The sequence below is a fragment of the Vipera berus genome (genome assembly GCF_964194415.1).
Source record: "Vipera berus genome assembly, chromosome: 4".
In the NCBI taxonomy this organism is placed as follows: Eukaryota; Metazoa; Chordata; class Lepidosauria; order Squamata; family Viperidae; genus Vipera; species Vipera berus.
In genome coordinates, this window is record NC_138206.1 from 15,845,553 (window position 1) to 15,868,848 (window position 23,296).

Here is a 23,296-nt window from a genome sequence, read left to right on the forward strand (position 1 = left end):
AGTGGAGCTATGCAGATAATCCTGGAGTTACAATCATTCATTTAGTGACCATTTAAAGTTACAACGGCACTGGAAAAAGTAACTCATGACCAGTTTTCACACAACTGTCACAGCATCCTCATGGTCACATGATCAAAATCCAGAGGCTTGGCAACTGACATGTATTTATGACAGTTGCATTGACATGATCACCGTCTGTAGCCCTCCCAGCCGGCTTCCGACAAGCAAAGACAATAGGGGAAGTCAGATTTGCTTAACAACTGCTTGATTCACTTAACTGCAGTGATTCCCTTAACAGCTGTGACAAAAAGATCGTAGAATGGGACACAACTTGTTTAACTGTCTTGCTTAACAATGGAAATTTTGGATTCAATTGTGGTGGTAAGTCGAGGACTAATTTCCTTGATTTCTTTCTTTAAGTGTACAGGGCGTAACGTTTTTGAAGTCTTAGCTCTCATTGTTTATGCTAATTTCTTGGTTTGGGCTTAGAGAAAGGCTGCTCCAACAGCAGTAAACCTGCTTCATCCCCACTTGGTTTAAAGTCATCATTTGGACTTTTTGGTTGGGACTTCCCACAGCGCCAAACACAGATCCAATCCCCCAATTACAGTAAAAATTTATCAGCACCATTATTACATTTTTTTTGTCTTTAAAACTTACAGTACTATACTTGAAAACTAATGGTAGTCAACATGCAGATTGTTTTCTCAGAAAAAAAGTTTTAGTTAGTGTAGATTTACATACCTAGAGTGCAAATCTGGCTGACCAGTAGATGTCACAAAAGAGTTAGTGTTTTGCACCATTTTGCTGCCATTTAATGGCTATCTGGATTTATGCAAACCAGATATGATAAATTTAATCTTGGAAAGACCCAGTTTCTTTAATAAATTGATTTGGGTATATAAGATTATGAAACAGAGAACCATTATTCCAAGGAAAATTTTATTTATTCATTCATTCAATTTCTAAAGCTGTTCCTCTCAATCAGTGACTCCGAGTGGCTTATAGCTCTATTATCTAACCCTGATATAAACAGAGTTTTGATCATAATTTTAATCATACCGACCTACCTTCGCTGGTTGTTGCACAAAGCTTCTGAAGATAAACTGCTTTGCTTTTAGCCCTTAAAAATAAGGTGTGTGTATTTGTTGTTTTGCATTTTACTTGAATTCTGTAAACTTTTCCTTATATATTTTTCAGCTTTATACACTGCCCAGGATCTACTGAAGTTGGGTGGCTAATAAATTAAAATAAATATACAGATTAAAATAAAGAGTGGCTTATCAATTATTTAATTTCTTCTTTCCTTTCAGAACCCCTCCCCACTTTTAAAAATGATGGAGGACTCTAAAAGAGCTTTTGCATTATTTTTAGCATTTTAAAAATTCAAATTGATGCAGTCATCACCACTATCATTTCTCACAAACATCTGATGGGGTTTTAATACTGTATTATTTTTCAGCATAGGCTAGCGACTCATTTCGATTTGATCCAAGTGGGCTTTGGGGGACTCCAGGGGTCCTAGCAACACACTTTAATGGACAATCAATCAATTTAAGACAGGGGTAGTCACATTAATTTTCCTAAGGGGTTACAGGAAAAAACCTAGAGTGCTGCAGATGGTGGAACTAATAGGTTTTACTTAATTCTGCTCAATCTTAATTTTATCATTTTATAAAAAGCAGTAGATTATACGGTTTTGATTAGCTGCTACCGGTAAGAAACCACGATGTGCCTTATTTTACATTTGATTTCTAATTTCCGATTGACCTCAGGTGGGCCAGACAAAAGGGACAGCCAAAGATGTGGCTTAGGGGCTGTAAAATAAAATGCCCAGGTCTCCTTTAAGCGACGCAGGGTTATTATCATTATTAAATCACCTTGGAAGGAAAGGAAATTCCTCCTCAAAGCGAGCTGACCTTCCACCCTGATCCTTAGCTGAAAGAAAAGAAAAGCTAAAGTTAAACTAAGCTTGTAAGCCGCCCTGAATCTTCGGAGAAGGGCGGGATATAAATGGAATTAAAATAAATAATAAATAAATAATAAAAAAAAGTCAAACTCAGCTTGCGCTTCTCTATTCTAATCGCCGGGGCTGTTTGATTTTATTCTATTATTTGATTGCTCTGGAGCAGGGGGTCTTCAAACTTGGCCCTTTTATGACTTGTGGACTTCAACTCCCAGAATTCCTCAGCCAGCAAAGCTGGCTGAGGAATTCTGGGAGTTGAAGTCCACAAGTCATAAAAGGGCCAAGTTTGAAGACCCCCTGCTCTGGAGCATGAGTCATCCCCACTTTAACCAACCTGCTTCCGACGCGGCAATAGCGGACGAGGCTTTTAGAGGAGGAAAGCGGGCAGAGAAAACAGCCACGCGTTTCCCCGGGCGAACTTTTCGCAGAGGTGGGTGGTCCCTTTCAGCCCCAAAGGAGAGACGGGGAGGGAGGGAGGGGCGTGGCCCGGCAGGGTGGGAAAAAAAAACACCCAAAACCTGGGTGGGGGAACTGCACTGATTGGACCGGAGCGGGCCCTGCCTTCTCCCAGCGCAGCTTGCTCGTGCTGCGGGCAGAAGAAGTCGCTCCGGCCGGCCCAGGAAAAAAGCTCCGCCGGGAACAGGGAGAATTTTTATTTTCTTTTATTTTATTTTTGCGATCGGCCGGAAGGCGTCTCTGACCCGGCGATGTCCTGCTGGCTGGACCATGTAAGCAGCTGACAGCGACTTCGGGCAGCTCCGCGCCGCTTCGCCAGCAGAGACCACCACCCCCGCAAAGGCGGGCGGAAGATCCAGCGCCCGGCGCCTGCCTTGCCTTGCCTTGCCTTGGTTTCTTGCTCCTCTGCCGGCGGGGCTGCAGCCATGGGGCTGCCCACGCTGGAGTTCAGCGATTCCTACTTGGACAGTCCGGATTTCAGGGAGAGGCTGAAATGTCACGAGGTGGAGCTGGAGAGGACCAACAAGTTCATTAAGGAGCTGATCAAGGACGGCAGCCTCCTCATCGGGGCGCTCCGGAGTGAGTAAAGGGCCAAGGCGAAGGCGAAGGCGCCGCCGCCGCCGGGATCGGGGAGCCGCCGCTGGAGTTGGGCTGCGCGGCGGCGGAAAGGGCCGCTCTTTTGTTTCCGTGGACCCGGCGGAAGGGGCTCCTCTCCTGCTGAGAGCAAAAAAAAAAGAAAGAAAAGGGGGGAAAAAAGGGGGGGAGGAAACAAAAACACCCGGGGGTGGACTGGGTTTCACACATTCCATTCCACGCGCGCTTTTCCGCGTGTGCACGTGCAAAAAAGAAAAAAAAAAGGCCGACGTGCCTTAAGGAGTAGCCGAAGCGTCCCGCCGGCGTTGCGTTTGCGGAGGTTCGATTTCTTTTCTCTGCTTTCGTCCAGATGCTTTTTTTTCCTTTTCTTTTCTTCCCCTCCCCGGGCTGACTTCTGAGATCGTATTTCCCTGCACTTTCCCCCTTTTGCAGACGTGTGCAGGACGCTGGGCAGGACACCAGCGCCTCTCAAATGCAGGTGGTCCTCGACTTACAACAGTTCGTTTAGTGGCTGAAGTTAAAAAGGGCGTTGGGGGGAAAAACAGTGACTTATGACCCGTTTTTCTCTCAGGTAGAACATTGCTTGGGTGATCTCAATTGAGAAACAGAAAAGTTCATTATTTTGGGGGGGGGGTGGTTAGTCTTTTCTGGTTACTTTCATAAGTATTGAAATAGGATTTCAAAGGAAGTACAATCACTGATGAAAGAATCGGAGGGGGGGAAAATTCTGCATCAAATCAAGACATTTATTACAACCATAAGATCAGAAAACAGCATGATAAAACCTACTGTATGTATATATATATATATATATATATATATATATATATATATATATATATATATATATATATATATATATATATATATATATATATATATATATATATATATATATATATATATATATATATATATATATATATATATATATATATATATATATATATATATATGTCGGCGTTTGGCGGGTCGAATCCCAAGTGCCGTGTAACAGAGTGAGCACCTGTTACTCGTCCCAGCTTCTGCCAACCTAGCAGTTCGAAAGCATGTAAAAATGCAAGTAGAAAAATAGGGACCACTACGGTGGGAAGGTAACAGCATTCTGTGCGCCTTTGGCGTCTAGTCATGCCACAACAGTGGCAAGAAAACTCATAAAACTCACACATGACCACGGAGACGTCCTCGGACAAGCGCTGGCACTTCGGCTTTGAAACGGAGATGAGCACCGGCCCCTATATACATATACACACACATACATGTGCGGGGGAACCTTTACCTTTTAATATATATATATATATATATATATATATATATATATATATATATATATATATATATATGTATGTATGTATGTATGTATGTATGTATGTATGTATGTATGTTTGTTTGTTTGTATGTATGTGTACATCAGTCTACCAAAATGCAGGTAGTCCTTGACTTGCAACGGTTCATTTAATGACCATATTCAAAGCTAAACAGCACTGAAGTGACATGTCCACGTTTCATACTTACCAGCATTGCAGCATCCCCCTGGTCACGTGATCAAAATTCAGATGATGGCAACTGGCTCATATTTATTATGGTTGCAGTGTCCCGGGGTCATGTGATCACCTTTTGTGACCATCTGACAAGCAAAGTCAATGGGGGAGCCAGATTCATTTAATAACCATTTTGCTAACTTAACTGCAGTAATTCCTTTTACAACAGTGGCAAGAAAACTCATAAATGGGGCAAAACTCACTTAACATCCGTCTCGCTTAGCAATGGGAAATTTTAGGCTGAATTGTCATAGGTCTGTATACTTTCCCTCCCTTGTAGGTGTTTACAATCTTAAGAAACTGTCTGTGGCTTTACTCAGAAACTAAACATGTGGTAGGTGGTGTGTTCGGTTTATTTTTTCCCCGGCCTATGAGCTAGGTTCAAAGAAGTTCAAGCTGGGGATTAGTTGCTTTGATGCCTGAATGTTTGTGGATGTACAGCTAAATGGAGGAGGAGAATCACTAAAAAAAAGTTTCCAAGATGCATAGTAAAATACAAATGGAATACCTTTCCCACAAGGGTTGCAAACAATTCCTTGACTTATGACCACAATTGAACCCAAAGTTTATGTTGCTAAGCAAGACAGTGAATTTTGCCTCATTTTATGACTTTTCGTGCCACGTTTGTTAAAGAAACCACTGCACTTGTTAATTTAGTAACATGGTTGTTAAGTGAATCTGGATACCACATAGACTTTGCTTGTCAGAAGGTCACAAAAAGTGATCAAATGACGCCAGAACACTGCAACTGTCATAAATATAAGCCAGTTGCCAAAGTGTCAAATTTTAATCATGTGACTATGGGGATGCTGCAGAGGTCATAAGGGTGAAAAATGGTCATAAGTCACTTTTTCAGTGCCATTGTAAATTCGAACAATCACTAAATGAAAGCTTATAAGTTGAGGACTAACTGCTAGAAGTATTTTGGCACTTTCAACTTTGGTACATTGCAACTCCCACTATCCTAAATGGTATGGCCACAAAATACAATGTGAGGATAATTGAGTAGAGTAACAGTTTTGTTGGGCACCAGATTCCCCACCCTTAGGACATCCTATAAAAGCAGCCCAAAATGAAGACTGCTAAATGATGCTTCAGTTATCCATTTTACCTGGGAGTGAGTTCTGGCAGCAAGTTCAGCTGGGGATACATACAGGGAGTGCAGAATTATTAGGCAAATGAGTATTTTGACCACATCATCCTCTTTATGCATGTTGTCTTACTCCAAGCTGTATAGGCTCGAAAGCCTACTACCAATTAAGCATATTAGGTGATGTGCATCTCTGTAATGAGAAGGGGTGTGGTCTAATGACATCAACACCCTGTATCAGGTGTGCATAATTATTAGGCAACTTCCTTTCCTTTGGCAAAATGGGTCAAAAGAAGGACTTGACAGGCTCAGAAAAGTCAAAAATAGTGAGATATCTTGCAGAGGGATGCAGCACTCTTAAAATTGCAAAGCTTCTGAAGCGTGATCATCGAACAATCAAGCGTTTCATTCAAAATAGTCAACAGGGTCGCAAGAAGCGTGTGGAGAAACCAAGGCGCAAAATAACTGCCCATGAACTGAGAAAAGTCAAGCGTGCAGCTGCCAAGATGCCACTTGCCACCAGTTTGGCCATATTTCAGAGCTGCAACATCACTGGAGTGCCCAAAAGCACAAGGTGTGCAATACTCAGAGACATGGCCAAGGTAAGAAAGGCTGAAAGACGACCACCACTGAACAAGACACACAAGCTGAAACGTCAAGACTGGGCCAAGAAATATCTCAAGACTGATTTTTCTAAGGTTTTATGGACTGATGAAATGAGAGTGAGTCTTGATGGGCCAGATGGATGGGCCCGTGGCTGGATTGGTAAAGGGCAGAGAGCTCCAGTCCGACTCAGACGCCAGCAAGGTGGAGGTGGAGTACTGGTTTGGGCTGGTATCATCAAAGATGAGCTTGTGGGGCCTTTTCGGGTTGAGGATGGAGTCAAGCTCAACTCCCAGTCCTACTGCCAGTTTCTGGAAGACACCTTCTTCAAGCAGTGGTACAGGAAGAAGTCTGCATCCTTCAAGAAAAACATGATTTTCATGCAGGACAATGCTCCATCACACGCGTCCAAGTACTCCACAGCGTGGCTGGCAAGAAAGGGTATAAAAGAAGGAAATCTAATGACATGGCCTCCTTGTTCACCTGATCTGAACCCCATTGAGAACCTGTGGTCCATCATCAAATGTGAGATTTACAAGGAGGGAAAACAGTACACCTCTCTGAACAGTGTCTGGGAGGCTGTGGTTGCTGCTGCACGCAATGTTGATGGTGAACAGATCAAAACACTGACAGAATCCATGGATGGCAGGCTTTTGAGTGTCCTTGCAAAGAAAGGTGGCTATATTGGTCACTGATTTGTTTTTGTTATGTTTTTGAATGTCAGAAATGTATATTTGTGAATGTTGAGATGTTATATTGGTTTCACTGGTAAAAATAAATAATTGAAATGGGTATATATTTGTTTTTTGTTAAGTTGCCTAATAATTATGCACAGTAATAGTCACCTGCACACACAGATATCCCCCTAAAATAGCTATAACTAAAAACAAACTAAAAACTACTTCCAAAAATATTCAGCTTTGATATTAATGAGTTTTTTGGGTTCATTGAGAACATGGTTGTTGTTCAATAATAAAATTAATCCTCAAAAATACAACTTGCCTAATAATTCTGCACTCCCTGTATAGGACAGAGCGCATGGATGCTGTGGGGCTGTGATCGCTGTATGCAAGAAATACATTTTTAGAAATGCATAATTACGCTAGGGAAGCAGACCTGGCTGTCTTCCCAGTATATTTATTTATCTCATTTAGGAACTTTTTTTTATGCTACCCACTCTCTTAACAGCTCTGGGTGGTTTATATAAATGCAAAAAGAGCGATCATAAAAGCTAAAAGGAAGCCCAAACTATTGTAAAACACTTAAAAAATGAAAACAGTAAGCATGTTATAGAGGGAAATGCATATAGATTTGGTCCCTTCCTAAGCTATATAGAACAGACCTGTTTTATTCCGTATGATGGCACCAGGAGAGTTAATATTTTAATATCGGACACATCTGTGAGAAGGCCTGAAGAACTGATTCCCTAAAACTCGTAAAAAGATGAGCCGTGCGGATTGTTGCAATTGTGATTAGGCCTAAACTTTGTATATTACAGATGATTTTTGTGTGTACAGGTAGTTCTTGACTTGCAACCATTTGTTTAATGACCGTTCAAAGTTACAGTGGTATTGGAAAAAAGTGACTTATGACCAGTTCTCACACTTATGATCACTGCTGCATCCCCACAGTCAAGTGTTAAAACTTCAGGTGTTTGAAAACCGGGATGTATTTATGATGGTTGCAGCATCCCAGCTTTCTGGGAAAGTCATTATTTACAACTGAGCTTTTGATAAGCAAAGTCAGTTGGGGTGGGGGACACAGACTCACTTAACAACCGCATGATTCACTTAATAACTGCCTTACTCAGCAATTTAAATTTAAATTCTGGGCTCAAAAGGATTACCTGTAGGTATATGTATTAGAAAATGTCCATTGAATACTATGCATTGCTATGATAGATGTAGGCACCACCACAAACCATCAGATAATTCACATGTGATAATTGACTATGTGCCATCAAGCTGGGTCAACTATGGGGTTTTTCCCCCCAAAAGAATCTGTTCCCAACATAGTCCTTAAGATCTCTCAATGATGCAACCTTGTTGTCATTCTGTACATCTTAGGTTGGTGCTGGCTGTCCTGCTCTTCTGTTTCCTTCCACCCTCTCCAGCATCATATTCTGAGAAAGAGAGTGTCAACTTGCAAGTTAGAAAGCTAATTAGAACATGGTTATTAATGCCTCAAGTTAGGAATGTTGAGCTGACGTGTTCAGTTGATATTTATCTAGGTCAATTTTTTTGCCCAACTTGTGGTAGTGCTGTTGAAAATCTTTTCTTCCAAAGTAATGATCTCATGGAGAGGATATTTCCCAGTAAGATTGGGAGGGTTTTCTTTAAAACAGCTATCATCTTGGGGGGATTAATTCTTCTTTTAGACTACAGGGGACTAGTTAAACTCCCCTCTCTGTTTGCTGCTGTCTCCCTTCCACAGTGCTGTTTACATTTTCTTTTAACCTGTGCAATAAACGTAGGGAGGTTTTTAACTTCCTGTGTTGTCTGTTTGACCCTTATCTAAAATACGCCCAGGAGACAGAAACACTTAGTAGAAAACAAGAAAAAACATTCTTTGTTTTTCTTGTACTGGTAGTCTGTTGTGAAGGGGAGGGGGGCAAAAGCTTTATTTTGTTGTATAGATGTTATGGTCCCCAAATGTTCTGTCAGCAGCCTAAAATAAGCAGCTCTGTTTCCCCCCCCCTCCACACACACACACACACACACACACACACACACACAGTTAATAATTATTCAATGGTTTTAAATTTGTGTGGAGCTCACAAATAATTTATGAGCAAATGTCTATCCTGTAAAACTTAAAAGTGACCACTAGCTGGCAGTAAAGAAATTGATAAAGCTAACTTTTTGCCGCCATCTAGTGTTTACCCAAAGTTTGTCGTCTAAATCTGGTATGCTGGCTGGGTTGACTATCCTCATTTGCCATCTTGTGATGCCTAAAATGATAGAACGTGGCTGCCGAAAGTATTAAGGCTGTGGTCTGGTGACTTCTATGACATGTTTTAATTCAGTTTAGTGATAATTCATAGAGAATTGATATGTTGTAATGAATTTGTTAAGATAGTTTTAAGACTTGGACTTAAGACTTGGGCTTGAATTCTTTTAATCCTTGTGCATAGGGTCTACGTATGTTCACACAGACTAGAAACAAATAAATAATCATATTGACAATAAAATTGCCCATCCTTATGGAAATAAAGTCCCTACTCATTTTCTCTAGAAAGTATCTAGGATCCCATGGTCCTTGGTCCCATATAGTATCTGTGATGCCATTGGTGGCTTCTGTAGAAAGCATTTGAGAGGTATGTTACTAAGCTTAGATATAGATTCTGTATTAAGAGACCAGGTTTTTTTTTCTTAGATAGTTGATTAACTGACTTTATATGTTCACATAGCAAGAGCTGGAATTTTTTAAATATATGGAATTAATTAAAATCTTGCGAAAATGAGTCTTCATCTAAATTTTAGGTTTGTTAAGCACTTTGGACTCAGTTTCAGGAAAGTGCTTTGATATATGGAAGATTGCAAATACAGAAATTGTCTACAATTCTTTAAAACAGCTATGTTTTTGCAATTTTTATTTTTCCTGGACTCATACACAAGCACTGCACATCTCTAGGAAATTTAACCTTTCTGTTAGTTCATAGGATCAGGTAACCTTACTTGGATGTCCCAGATAACACAGCATTCATCTAGTTAAGTCTTTGCATTGAGACTATAAAATCAGGTGCTTTTTATGAGTTAGAAAGCTCAGAGGGAAAAACATAATAAGTTTATTTATCACTTTGGGTTTCTTCTAATTGCACCATCTGTCAATCCGATACATCTCTTTATAGGTATACATTTATTTCCGTGCTTCAAAAAATGTAATATTTGGGATAACTACTGACATATTTTAATTGATTAGTTTGTGGCATGAATAGAATTGTTGATCCATTCCCTAAATTTGTAGGATCTTAGGGAAATATACCTACGTCCCCCTTTTAAACCATTCCTGGTTACATACAAAAAGAGGACTTTGTAGTTGTTTGCTGTTACTTAGGCTAATATCAGAACATATGATTACAATGAATGGTCCATAAAATTCTATCATTAGTATTAATGTCACATTTTGAGAAATATCATAAGAGGCATTTTAAGAAATAGGTGTTTAAAATCTTTTCTTAGGTTGAAGCATTAGGCAGGGTTTCCTTCAAAAAAAAGAAAACAGTAAAATGGTTTACTGGCTTTGATTTCTTTAAAGTTTCTGATATAATAACATAAAGCAAAATATTATTGCTTTATCAGACCTAAAAATATTTTAGAATGTTTCTGGAGGGGTAGTTCTGTCTGCTACAGCAAAGCCATCAAAGAATCTTAAGAGAGTTTGAGAAATATTATTTTTATTATGGATATAAACTTTCATGACATTAGTCTACTTCACTGTACAACCGATGGAGTGGGTTATTATTCTATAAACATGTGAGAATAAATGATCCTTTTAGGGTGACAAAAATTTAGTACTTTATTTAAAAAATCTGGAAAACATAACCAGTTACGTCTTAAGTAGACTTGACAATGTACTGTGTGTGTGTGTGTGTGTGTGTGTGTGTGTAAACTAGGTAGCAATCTACTTTGTACTAAGTTAATGTTGAATATTATAAACCATATATCTCCTGAGCAAGACTTCTGCTAAAACTATTATCTTAATCTCACTTTTAATCTAAAAGAGCTTTAAGTGATGTACAGTTACGTAAGGTTTCTCTATTTTATCTTTGCAACAACTCTGTGGAAGAAGGTTAATTCAAAAAACCGGTCACAAAGTAAGATTTGTGACAAAACAAGAGGTTGTGGTCTGTTTTTCCTTGCCTGTATATGTTTTCCAATCGCTTAAAAATGCTTAAGAGATTTAGAATGCCCTGTGGATTTGCTTCTTCCTTTCCCAGGCTAAATTTTAGCCTGTTCTTCTCACTGTTGATTGTGGTGCAGTTCGCTTGCACCAAATATAGTGATGGATTCCACTGTGTTTAAACTTTAGCTCACATCTGAATACTAACACTTGCTATAGTTAAAAATACTCTGAAATCCAAGCTTAGAAAAAGCACATATTTCTCACGGTTCTGCAGAATTTGTTTACTTTGATAGGCCTTTGCTTGAAAGGAAGGCGGGGGGGGGGGGAAGAGAAATGGTTTCTTCTCCAGGCCTGAGAAATTCCACTGAATTTTAGCGGAAACTTACCTTCTGGAGGGTTTTTGGCAGTAGCTCGGGTTTTTGTGTGGTAGACAAAATCCTTTCAAGTTCACATTGCGCAAACCGCACTCTCCTCTTATACTGTTAATGCGTAGTTTTCTTTGGCTGATCAGCTTTGTACCCATCATTTTGAAATTCTTCAGAGTCCAGGTGCAAGCTGAGTTCTGGTTCGAAAACGTGCAGGGTTGATGGCTGGAGACTTTGGAAATATTGATTTACAAGTGGTCCCCAACTTATGACCACAAATGGGGACCGGAACATGCGTTGCTAAGGGAAGTGATTGTTAAGTGAGTTGTGCCCAATTTTATAACCTTTTTTGCAATGGTTGTTAAGGAGATCATCATGGTCGTTAAGTGAATTGTGGTCATTAAGCAAATCTGGCTTCCTCCATTGATTTTGCTGTTGGAAGCTGTCTGGGAAGCTTGCAAATGGCAGTCACATGATCCTGGGACTCTGTAACTGCTGTAAGAACACACTGGTTGCGAAGCTTCTGAATTGTGATCAAGTGACTACAGAGACACTGCAACAGTCATATATGTGAGGTCATATTTAAGTCATGTTCTTTAGCACTGTTATAATTATGAACATGAGTGAATTGATTGTTGAGCACCACCTGTATCACCTTCTCTGGAATAATGTTGTGTGCACTGACTTTTTAATTTTCATACTTGTCTCCTCTATTTACTCCAAGTAACCTCAAGTAATCTTTATTCCATGCAGAAACATTGCAAGAACATACTTATACTTCCTCTTCTTAGCTTACTTAGCTTAATGAATAAATTGGGCAAAAGGTTTCTTAAAATATTGCACCTTCACCGAGAATAAGGCAATTGAAAGTAAATACAGCAATTAAACTATGCAGAATTCACAATTACTCAGAATTCAAGTGCCATTTGGGGAAATGAGACTCTTGTATTTTTCCAAGCTACATAGCTCAGGATTTCAGAATAGCAAACCGTTGCCAGTAGCTGGTTTTATTCCTTCAGCAAATATTTGATCAAGTGTAATGTAAATAGAGTACTTTCTTTTAATAAAGTCTAGTATTCTAGAACTTGAAAATATTTGGATGTTTGAAGTTAGTACATTCAAAGTTAACTAAATGCTCTTTTCTTTCACTGCAGCTATTTTTTTTCTTAATTTGTCCATCTGCTTGGAGGCCTGAAATATGCCAGAGGTTCCTCCTTTTCTTAAGATAACAACAAGAAAAGTCCCATTGTGATGACACTAACATTATACAATCACAGATTGCTGTAAATGTTAAAATGATGGCAGTGCAGCTATGAAAAATAGTAGTCATGTGCCTTTTTGGACTGTTTTGGACTTTTAGGCCAAACCTGTGCTTGCAAACCCACTCATACGTTTGTGTGCCTTAATTGTCTACGGTACATCTGAACAGGACCATAGCTGTTGTGATTCCCTTTTTGATGGAGGACCTTCTCAACTTACTGATTTACTTTGCAAGTTGGGGAAAACTTTGTTAGGCAACCCTGTGCAAAGTTAGAAGGTTCACATGGGGTAGCTTAGAGCAGGGCTTTTCAACCTTTTCACCCATTGTACCACTTTTAGGATATGGCAACATCCGAGTACCACCACTCGCCTAGCAAGGTGTCAAAAACTTGATGACCAAAAAAGGGGGGGGGGAAGTGATGAAGTACAGGTAGTCCTCGACTTACAACAGTTCGCTTAGTGACTGTTCGAAATTACAATGGCACTGGAAAAAGTGCCCCCCAAGCCACAGCCGAGCAAGACACCTGCCTGCCCGTCCAGCAGCCCTCTTCCTCCTGTCCGAGGTTTTCACTATTGTGAGCATTTCTGTTGAGGAGGGGCAGTGGGGGTGGGGTGGGGTTTTTTAGTTTTTATTTCCCTCCCCTGCTGAGTGGTTGCAGCAGGTTTTGGTCACTTCACATGACCCTGGGACACTGTGACCATCATAAATATGAATCAGTTGCCAAGCATCTGAATGTAAATCACAAGACCCTGGGGATGCTGCAACATTCCAGCTGATCGATGCTTCTTCTGGGCTCAGAAGCGCCAGGATCAGTGCCGAGCTCCAGCTGGAGCCTGGTGCTGATCCTGGTGCTTCTGCTGAGCCCTGACAACCCTGAAGAAGTGCTGATCCTGGCGCTTCCGCTGAGCCCTGACAGCCCTGCAGCTCCAGCCGTCTCTCGCTCAGGCTTGTGCGGTGCTGCCACGGGTTCAGCTCATTCCCCTTCCCCGCTACCACTTTTCTACGATGGTCGCATACCACCTACCAGGTGCCAATGTATCACAGGTGGTACCCGTACCACTGATTGAAAAGCCCTGGCTTATAGGTCCATTCTCTGCTCTTCATTAAACCAGAGCCAGCTATGATAGATTGACATAAGTGGCCTTAGTTGAAATGCTTGGCCTCTGGAAAAGCCTAGAGGCATTATTGCGAAGCCTGGCTTTAACCATGATTGGACTGGAGGCTAAAACATATGAAGAACAGTTGCAGAAATAGGGTATTTCTAGTCTAATGAAAAGAAGGACTAGGAATGACATGATAGCAGTGTTCCAGTTTCTAAGGGGCTACCACAAAGAAGAGGGGTCAACCTATTCTGCAAAGCATCTGAATGCAGAACAAAGCGCAACGAATGGAAACTAATCAAGGAGAAAAGCAAGCTAGAAATAAAGGAAAATTTCCCGACAGTTAGAACAATCAATCAGTAGAACGGCTTGCCTCCAGACGTTGTGGGTGCTCCATCACTGGATGGAGGTTTTGAAGAAGAGATTGGGCAGCAGCCAATCTAAAATGGCAAAGGGTCTCCTGCTTGAGCAGGGGGTTGGACTAGAAGACCTCCAAGATCCCTTCCAACTCTGTTATTCTGTATTTCTGTAATGCAAAGCATAATCAGTGTGGGGAAGGGATAGGACAAGTTGTATGGAATTACTGGAAAATGGAAGTATTCCTACATTCATAAGCTGCCTTTTAATTTTTATCCTGTATTGTGTGCTCTTAGAATGGAAGTGTCGGACTTCTGCTTGGATGCACAAAAATAATAGAATGCAGTTCCTCCAAGTAGTATTTCCCATCAGTCCCTAGATCAGGGAATGGATGAGTAAGACGTATTGCTTCAGTTCAGAAGAAATTAGTTTCATGAATTTTGTACTTTTATTAAAATGGAAAAAATGAGTGTGTTATCTGCTTGGGTTTTATAGACTGGAAATTGTTGTCTCCAACAGACAGTTTCCTTTCGGTGTTCAAAATGATGTTCTGCTTTATCTGTGTTTTGTGCCATGAGTTTATTTTTGATTGCTTAAACCAAGGACAAAAACTTTTATTATTATAATTATTTATTTTGGGAAGATATTCTTTCTTTGTTCAAAGGGCATCCTGCTGAGGCTGTGCTCGTAGAATAAAGACTTTCAAGCTTACAAGATAGTGGCGTAGTTTTGTAAAAGCTGTTTCACAATAATCTTGTGAAAGATGTTACCAGTTGGAGGTCAAGAATTGGTTTATTTATTTTGATTTGTTTATCATATTTTTTATCATAACTGGATAGAGAACTTCTGAAAATTATGGGAATTATATTGCAAACACTTGAAGGACAAGAAATTGCCTACTTCTGACTAAGAGTCAGAGAAGGAAATAATCAGATTTATATCACAGACGTATTTAAGTCTACAAAGAAAAGCCAGTGTTTTTATTTGGACATACATTCAACTTTTGTATACAATTTTTACTAAAAAAATGGTCTAAAATCATATACATTTAAATCAAGGCTATTCTGTAATTTAAAACATATAAACCACAGAGTTGTTGAGAAAACCTCTATAAATGATGATCTGTATTGTTACCAAGAACAGTAAATATAGAGGTATTCTTGACGTCACCAGAAGTCACATTCAACTTAAAAGATTTTATTGTTCTCCTTAAAAAAATACAGGTAGTCCTCGACTTACATCAGTTTGTTTAATGACCGTTCAAAGTTACAGTGGCACTGAAAAATGTGACTTATGACCATTTTTCACACTTACCACCATTGCAGCATCCCAGGGTCATGTGATCAAAATTCAGATGCTTGGCAATTGATTCATATTTATGCAGTTGTCATGTCCTGGGGTCATGTGATCAGCTTTTGCTGCCTTATAACAAGCAAAGTCAATGGGGAAACCAGATTCACTTAACAACTGTGTTACTAACTTAACAACCACAGTGATTCACTTAACAACTGTGGCAAGAAAGGTCATAAAATGAGGCAAAACTCACTTAAATATTTCTCTTAGTAAGAGAAATTTGGGGCTCCATTTTGGTCATAAATTGAGGACTCACTGTATATGGTACTACCAGTTAACTACTAACAGTGGTATTGGCTATATTTCTAATTGATATATGACTCGTATAGCAAAATTATTGGGAGAGCAAGCAACAAGAATACTTAGTGTTGTCTTAGGAAGAAACATAGGGGAAAAAATCTCTACTCTCAAATTAGTGAATGTAAATAAATAAAATTCATTTAAATAAAATTTCGAGAATGACTAGACCAGGGGTAGGCAACCTCGGCTCTTTTATGACTCGTGGACTTCAACTCCCAGAATTCCTGAGCCAGCTAACATATGTCCAACCATTTTTCAACCTTTTCTGCCAGTGGAACCAGCTTCAGTATCCAGAAATCTACCACTCAGAAAAAAGAGCTTAATATTGTATCCGGCTCACATTTTGTCATTTCCAAACATACCAACTTCAAATCCTGGCTTATTAAGGAAGCAACATGCCAGAAGTTCCAGTTACATTTTTTCCTGTCTGGTGAATTCCTAGAGGAACTGTATGTAGCAGGATATGAAAAAGGAGATTTTTCTTAGCAAAATAATGAAGTTTATGACTGTGTTCCTCTTTGACCCATTGCAAACAATGCTTTAATATTTCCTCTATTCAGGAAGAGTAGAGGGATTCATATATAGCTACTAATCTTTGATAAACTTAAGCTCTGGAAAACATCATGGTGGCCTCCAGATGTTTCAGATGACAATTCCCACAGTGCCTTTTCATTGGTTAGGCAGGCTGAGGCTGATAGAAGCTGAGAACTAAAACATCTGGAGGGCATCAAGTTGCCTGTTCCTAGGAGAAGCTAAGTGACCTCAGTGGAATGGGTGAGTAGACATGAACAAGATTATGAAATTGTCTTACTTTCTTTCTTTGTAAATTCAAAGATCACTAGGTTTTGTGCCGGTGAAGTTTCACAGGCTGTTTATGTATTCTGCAACTATTCTCTTCAATAAAACTCTTTAAATCTGAGTGATTTTTTAAAAAAAGTTTTCAATATTCCATAGTTTTTCTGTGTCTTTCACACACACACACACACAAACACACACACACACACACACACACACACACAGAGTCCTTTGGGGCTTTTTGAGAAATTCTGAGTGTAAAGTTGAAATATTCTTCTTTTGTGGAATGTATGTGTTGCCCTGACGTTATAGGGTCCTCAATAATAAGCGGTGGTTTTATTTAAATTATTTTTATTACTCTTAAATGCGTTGTTGCCTTCTAATTTATCTAAGAACTTCTACTTTTTTAACTATTTTTTAAAAATCCCCTCAAAAGTATGTTTAGAAGTACCCATTTGTTTAGCTGTCTGTGTGTTCCATAACTCACTGTCTGACCTAATATATTGAACTGTGAATCTGCTTTTTATTCTACATCTGGGGGTCCAAATGATGGCTGAAAGTGTTTCACTTTCAACATGAGGTTACTGTCTGTCACTTCCTGTTTATATTTCTTGGAACCTTTATGGTGATTAATAAGAGGCCTGGCATGTCTGTTTTGTCAATTTAAAATTTAGTAGGTGTCTGTTTCTGAGAGGTGATATTACATGTCACCTTCCCAAAATAATGCCCTGATGTTACTCCAGTTGAAATAGTATTTAAAAAATTATGCTATGCAATGGAGGGAGAATTAATTATATATATAATAAATAAATCATAATCCTGTAGCAAGCAATTTAGTTTTCTGATTATAAAGTGATTTTGGGCAAAGCCAGGTTTACGTGCAGATGCTTGCTTTGTCTGTAGGAGGGGCTAATGATTACCCATATGATGTGTTGCATTAACACAGCAGAATATTTTGCTGATTTGCACAGCTTCCCTCACTAAAATTTGGACTGGGAAAAAATGTTGCAACTGCTGTAGAAAAACATGGAACAAATAACTCTGCATGTGTTAAAATGCCCACCTCCTCTTATTTGAATAATCCAGCCTAATTAGTTGTTCCAAGTCTCTGTAGTAAAAGCTCTTAATGAACTAATTGGAGAAGAGGGCTATAATTTCAGAGAGTCTAGTCTAGCCAGTCTGAATACATCATTGTGGCAATGTCATTTGCATCATTTACGGTTGTGGGATGTTATTATTATGCAAATGACCATGATTGATGCAAAAGATGTACATTTTTGTGTAATGACTTCATGGATGTAAATTGCAATGGGATTTGTTTTGTTGGATGTAAAGTCTGTTGCTTTGAGGTCCATAAACATTGAGGTTTTACTGTATGCGTAGTTAGAGGATTCTGCACAGCAGAATTGTGACCAATATTTGTTGCTGCTACTCAAAAGCCTGGAGTGTGCCATATTCCTATTAACCAAGGGTCAGAAATGTTGAATGGAAGAGTCACTAATAAGTGAATGTGTGTGTTTTGTAAGATCCTTGGAATGCAGGTGGCCTTCATATTGGCAGACTGGAGGAATTGTTTATCAAAGACCAAGATCTCCAAATCAAAGAGATTCAGATTCAAAATTCAGAATAGAACTGGAAGGGATCTTGGAGGTCTTCTATCTAGTCCAGGGGTAGGCGACCTTGGCTCTTTTATGACTCGTGGACTTCAACTCCCAGAATTCCTGAGCCCGGCTCAGGAATTCTGGGAGTTGAAGTCCACGAGTCATAAAAGAGCCAAGGTCGCCTACCCCTGTTCTAGTCCAACTCCCTGCTCAATCAAGAGACCCTATACAATTCAGACAAATGGCTGTCCAGTCTCCCTACAAACCTCCAGTGATGAAGCACTAACAATTTCTGAAAGCAAGCTGTTCCACTGGTTAATTGTTCTTACTGTCAGGAAGTTTCTCCTTAGTTCCAGGTTGCTTCTGTCCTTGATTAGTTTCCATCCATTGTTTCTTGCCCTGCCCTCTGGTGGCTTTGGAAAATAAGTTGACCCCCCTCTTCTTTGTGGCAGCCCCACAAATACTGGAATACTACTATCATGTCACCCCTCGTCCTTCATTTCCCTAGAATAACCATGCCCAAATCCTGCAGCCATTCTTCATATGTTTTAGATCAGGGGTGTCAAACTCAATTTCATTGAGGGCCGCATCAGCATTGCGGTTGCCCTCAAGGGGCCGGGTGGGTATGGCCAGGGTGGGTGTGGCCTACAGGGTGGGCATGGCCAATTCTACATCGTTCGCATCAAGGGTGCCTATGGGGGCCTGGGCAGGAGTGGGACAGATCTGAGGGTCTCTGGCAGAAGGAGGGTCTCTGGGCCAGGGCCAAGGCAGTGGGGGCGATTCCCTCACTGTTTCCAGGATGGCTTCGTGGGCCACATGAAACCACTTTGCGGGCCGGATCCGGCCCCCGGGCCTTGTGTTTGACATGTCTGTTTTAGATCATCACCTTTTGACTTGGCTATCGCTGTTTTTAATCAATTATTCATCACTCCTGTCAAAACTTAGGTTTCAACTGAAGCTGATTCTCTATAGCAGGGGTGTCAAACTGCCAGCCCGCGAGGTAGATGCATCATGCCGAAACCACGCCCACCCCAGCTCCAGCAATGGGAAAAAAGTCGCGATACATTGCGACGTGAGACGTGACGTGGCGAGTTTGACACCCCTGCACTACAGGATTCTTTGTCCAAAGAGGTTGTTGATACAGGTCTGGAGAAGAAAAAATTACATTGGGCCCTGGAAAAGGAGACATGAAGACAAAATGGGTGGGAGAACTTGGCTTTCAGTTATAATCAAAATCAAGTGAATAGCATAGAGAGGCTGATAGATTGGTTGGTAGGCTGTGGGAGAGTTAATCACCATGTCCAAATCCTTGCTTGAAATTTCCAGGAAAACTGGCCGTTGATCAATCTGTTACATAATTTGTCTATAGCATCTGAAATTTACTAGATGAGATGACTAAGAGATCAGGAAGTTTATTTATTATAAAATGTTTCTTATTTTTTTAACTGAATAAATATTCTGTATTTTATTACATAGGAAAAATGCATGAGATTGAAATAAGAAACTATATACATCACTATTCAAAAGATAATTAACAGGAATAACCTGTATAACTCTTTCAGTTTGGTGATTATTTTTACTCTGAAATAAATAAATAAATCCAAGTGAACATGCACATCACATTCTGATAATTTATGAAGTTTTGTTGATTACTTGATCTACAAAATGCATAGATTTGCTGCTATTGAATCTAACACATTCTAACTCACCTGATCCCAATTTCTCTTTATTATAATTTAATAAAATTTTATTAGAAATTTATAAAATGAACAGCTTTAAGGAAACACAATATGCTTCTGATTCAAAGACAGTATTTCATTTCAAAATGGTCAGATGTTTGGGCAGAATTGTTTGATGCATGAAATGAAAGAATTTGAATTTAACCCCTACCAGTCATACGGTAAAATTTTTTAGTCAGTGATAGATTATCCTGAATCATGTTTTTTCTAATAGTGATTTCCTCAAATTTCCTTAGATGTATATGTGCCTGAGCTGCAGAAGTATATAGGGAAAATGAAAACTTTCATTATTAATTAATTAACCAGTATAAAAAATATTGGTAATTTATAAGCTGTGCTTTGTAACAGATTTCTGTGTAGTGTCTAAGAAATTCTTTATAGCTTTTCCGCTAGTTGTATGTGAATATCTTTTGAATTATATACAATATGTCAAAATAGTTTGTCTGACATGCTTAGTTTAATGCAATAAAAGGAATAATAATAATAATTTAATTTCTATACCGCCCTTCTCCCGAAGGACTCAGAGCGGTGTACAGGGCAATACAATAAAAAATACAGTGTACAAAATTTAAGAAAGAATTAAGGAAGGGAATTTTCCTCTAATTTTTCAACTAGAGCCGTGGTGACGAACCTATGGCAGGCGTGCCACACGTGGCACGCAGAGCCCTCTGTGGGCATGGGCACCATCGCCCCAGTCCTAGTAGGCCTTCAGCTGGGTTTTATAAAACCTTTTTGCTTTCTGCCATCGTGTGCAAAAAAAAAAAAGTTCAATCAACTTCAACTTCTCGCAGGAAAAAAAGATCTCGCAAAGTTGGCATTGATTGATTGAACTTTTTAGTTCCACCCAGTCTGCCGTTACCACTGCAGCCACGCCCACCCAGTGGACCACACCCACCCAATGGGCCACGCCCAACTGGCACCCGACAATACATAAGTGGGTTTTGGGTTGCAGTTTGGGCACTTGCTCTCTAAAAGGTTTGCCATCACTGAACTAGAGGCTTCCATTCATGGTGTAAGGCAAAGGTCCCCAACTCCCAGTCTGTGGACCAGTACCGGGCCACGGCATCCCAGAAACCGGGCCGCACAAACAAGTGAAGCCCTACTTATGAGATGCAGGCAGCACACGAAACCACATCCCCTCTGGTTAATGAAGAAACCTCTCCCTACATAACCGGTCCCTGGTGCCTGAAAGGTTGGGGTCCTCTGCTATAAGGGATTTAATGTGCTTGACTTGGTATGAATTCCCCAACTAGGATTAATTCTGCATCTCTAATCTCCATTTCTTCAGATTCATAGGCCCAGGTTCACCTTGATTTATTTATTTAGTGTATGTCCTTCTTTTAAGCAAGTCAAGGCGGCAAACATAGAATAGAATAGAATAGAATAGAATAGAATAGAATAGAATAGAATAGAATAGAATAGAATAGAATAGAATAGAATAGAATAGAATAGAATAGAATAGAATAGAATAGCAGAGTTGGGAGGGACCTTGGAGGTCATCTAGTCCAAAACACTGCTTAGGCAGGAAACCCTATGCCAAGGGTAGGGAACATTGGCTCTTTTATGACTTGTGGACTTCAATACCCAGAATTCCTGAACCAGACATGCAGACTCAAGAATTCTGGGAGTTGAAGCCCACAAGTCATAAAAGATCCAAGATTCCCTACCCCTGCCCTATACCATTTCAGACAAATGGTTGACCAATCTCTTTGTAAAAACTTGTTGGAGCATTCACAACTTCTGGAGACAGGTTGTTCCACTGATTAATTGTTCTGACTGACAGGAAATTTCTTCTTAGTTCTAGATTGGTTCTCTCCTTGATTACTTTCCATCCATTGCTTCTTGTCCTGCCCTCAGGTGCTTTGGAGAATAAATTGACACCCCCCCCCTTCCTCCTATTTTTCCCACAACAAGCCTGTGAGGTGCATTTGACTAAGAGAGAGTGACTGGCCCAAAGTTACCCAGCTGGCTTTCATGGCTAAGGTAGGACTGTAACTCCAGTTCTCCTGGTTTGTAGCCTGATCTCTTAACTACTAGACCACGGGCCGGCAACCCGCAGCTCCGGAGCCACATGTGGCTCTTTCAGCCATCTCCTGCGGCTCCCAGTCCTCTGCCATGTGCAGTCCAAAAAAAAAAGTGGGACTAAAAAAGTTCAACCAATCAATTCAAACTTATCATGGAAAAAAAAACTTGCGAAGCTTAAATTGATTGGTTGAAGTTCTTTGGTTTGTGGGACTTCCCACAAGCTGTTTGTGGGACTGCCCACAAACCTCTTTTCTTCCTCAGACTGCACATGGCGGCAGCGGAGGAAGAGACAGGAGGACTGCTGGAAAGGTGAGTGGGTCGGTCAGATGGGGCGTGCTGGGGAGGGGGAGTTCTGTGTGTGTGTGTGTGTGTACGCACGCACGCCTCCAAATCCGTTCATTGCCAAGTTTTCTTCCCTGTGAGGAGGGTCCACTAGAAAGAGGGGGTTTAGCAGCTTAGTTGGTCAGCCCACAAGCGTTCTCCTACCAGTTTTGCTGGATTTATTTTATTTATTTATTTTTACTTTAATCCCATTTATATCCCGCCCTTCTCCGAAGACTCAGGGCGGCTTACAATTTAAGCACAAACCAATGTGCTTAGCAATAGCCTTCATTCTATGTATATGCCTGCTTATTAGGGCTTTCGCCCCCCCCCAAGCGGCATTATTACAAAGTCAGCTTAATTGCCCCCAACAATCTGGGTCCTCATTTTACCTACCTCGGAAGGATGGAAGGGTGAGTCAACCTTGAGCCTGGTGGGATGCGAACCTGCACTAATTGCAGGCAGCTGGTGTTACTTAAGGAGGCATTAGCCCACTGCTCCACCAAGGCTCAAGGATAAGGAAAGACACAATCCCCTTTCCCGATCTGTACCTTCCCTAATACCCATTGGGCACCACTCTGTCCTTTAGAAGGAAAGAAACCAAAAGCCACCCCTTTCACATTCCTCCTTCCAAGCAGGGAACCTTTTGGGGGAGGAAAGAGTGAAGCAAACGCACCCCTCCCCCAACCATTCCTTGCAGAAGAAACTAAGACTGATCAGCCGCATTTATTTGGAAGCGGCCCCTCTATTCTGGAGAGCCAGCAGGGCCCCTGCTTCGCTTTTCCTACATCAGCAGGGCTGGCACTTCCTTAGCCTGGAAAAAGAAGAGTAAAAAAACTCAAAAAGATGGTTCTTGCTAGCGGCACGGAGCTGTGAAGGTTGGTGACTTGGGAGAAACAGCCGGGGGGGGGGGGGAAGGTGGTGTCAGAAGAAAGGGATAAAATGAAAGCTTTTATCTCGCTCTCTCATTCACTCACACGTGCC

The 23,296-nt window shown here is 40.5% G+C and overlaps 1 protein-coding gene across 1 annotated transcript in view; it reads left to right on the top strand.

Annotated features, from left to right (window-relative positions):
- The first annotated feature begins 2,339 nt into the window (after window positions 1–2,339).
- The window catches only part of ARHGAP42 (Rho GTPase activating protein 42), a 164,607-nt gene continuing 143,650 nt past the window's right edge, over window positions 2,340–23,296 (top strand). Inside the window, exons 1-2 of the mRNA XM_081327736.1 lie at window positions 2,340–2,396; window positions 2,657–3,001. Coding sequence (XP_081183862.1) covers window positions 2,848–3,001 — 154 coding nt within the window. The 5' untranslated portion in view covers window positions 2,340–2,396; window positions 2,657–2,847. The remainder of the gene's footprint in view (window positions 2,397–2,656; window positions 3,002–23,296) is intronic.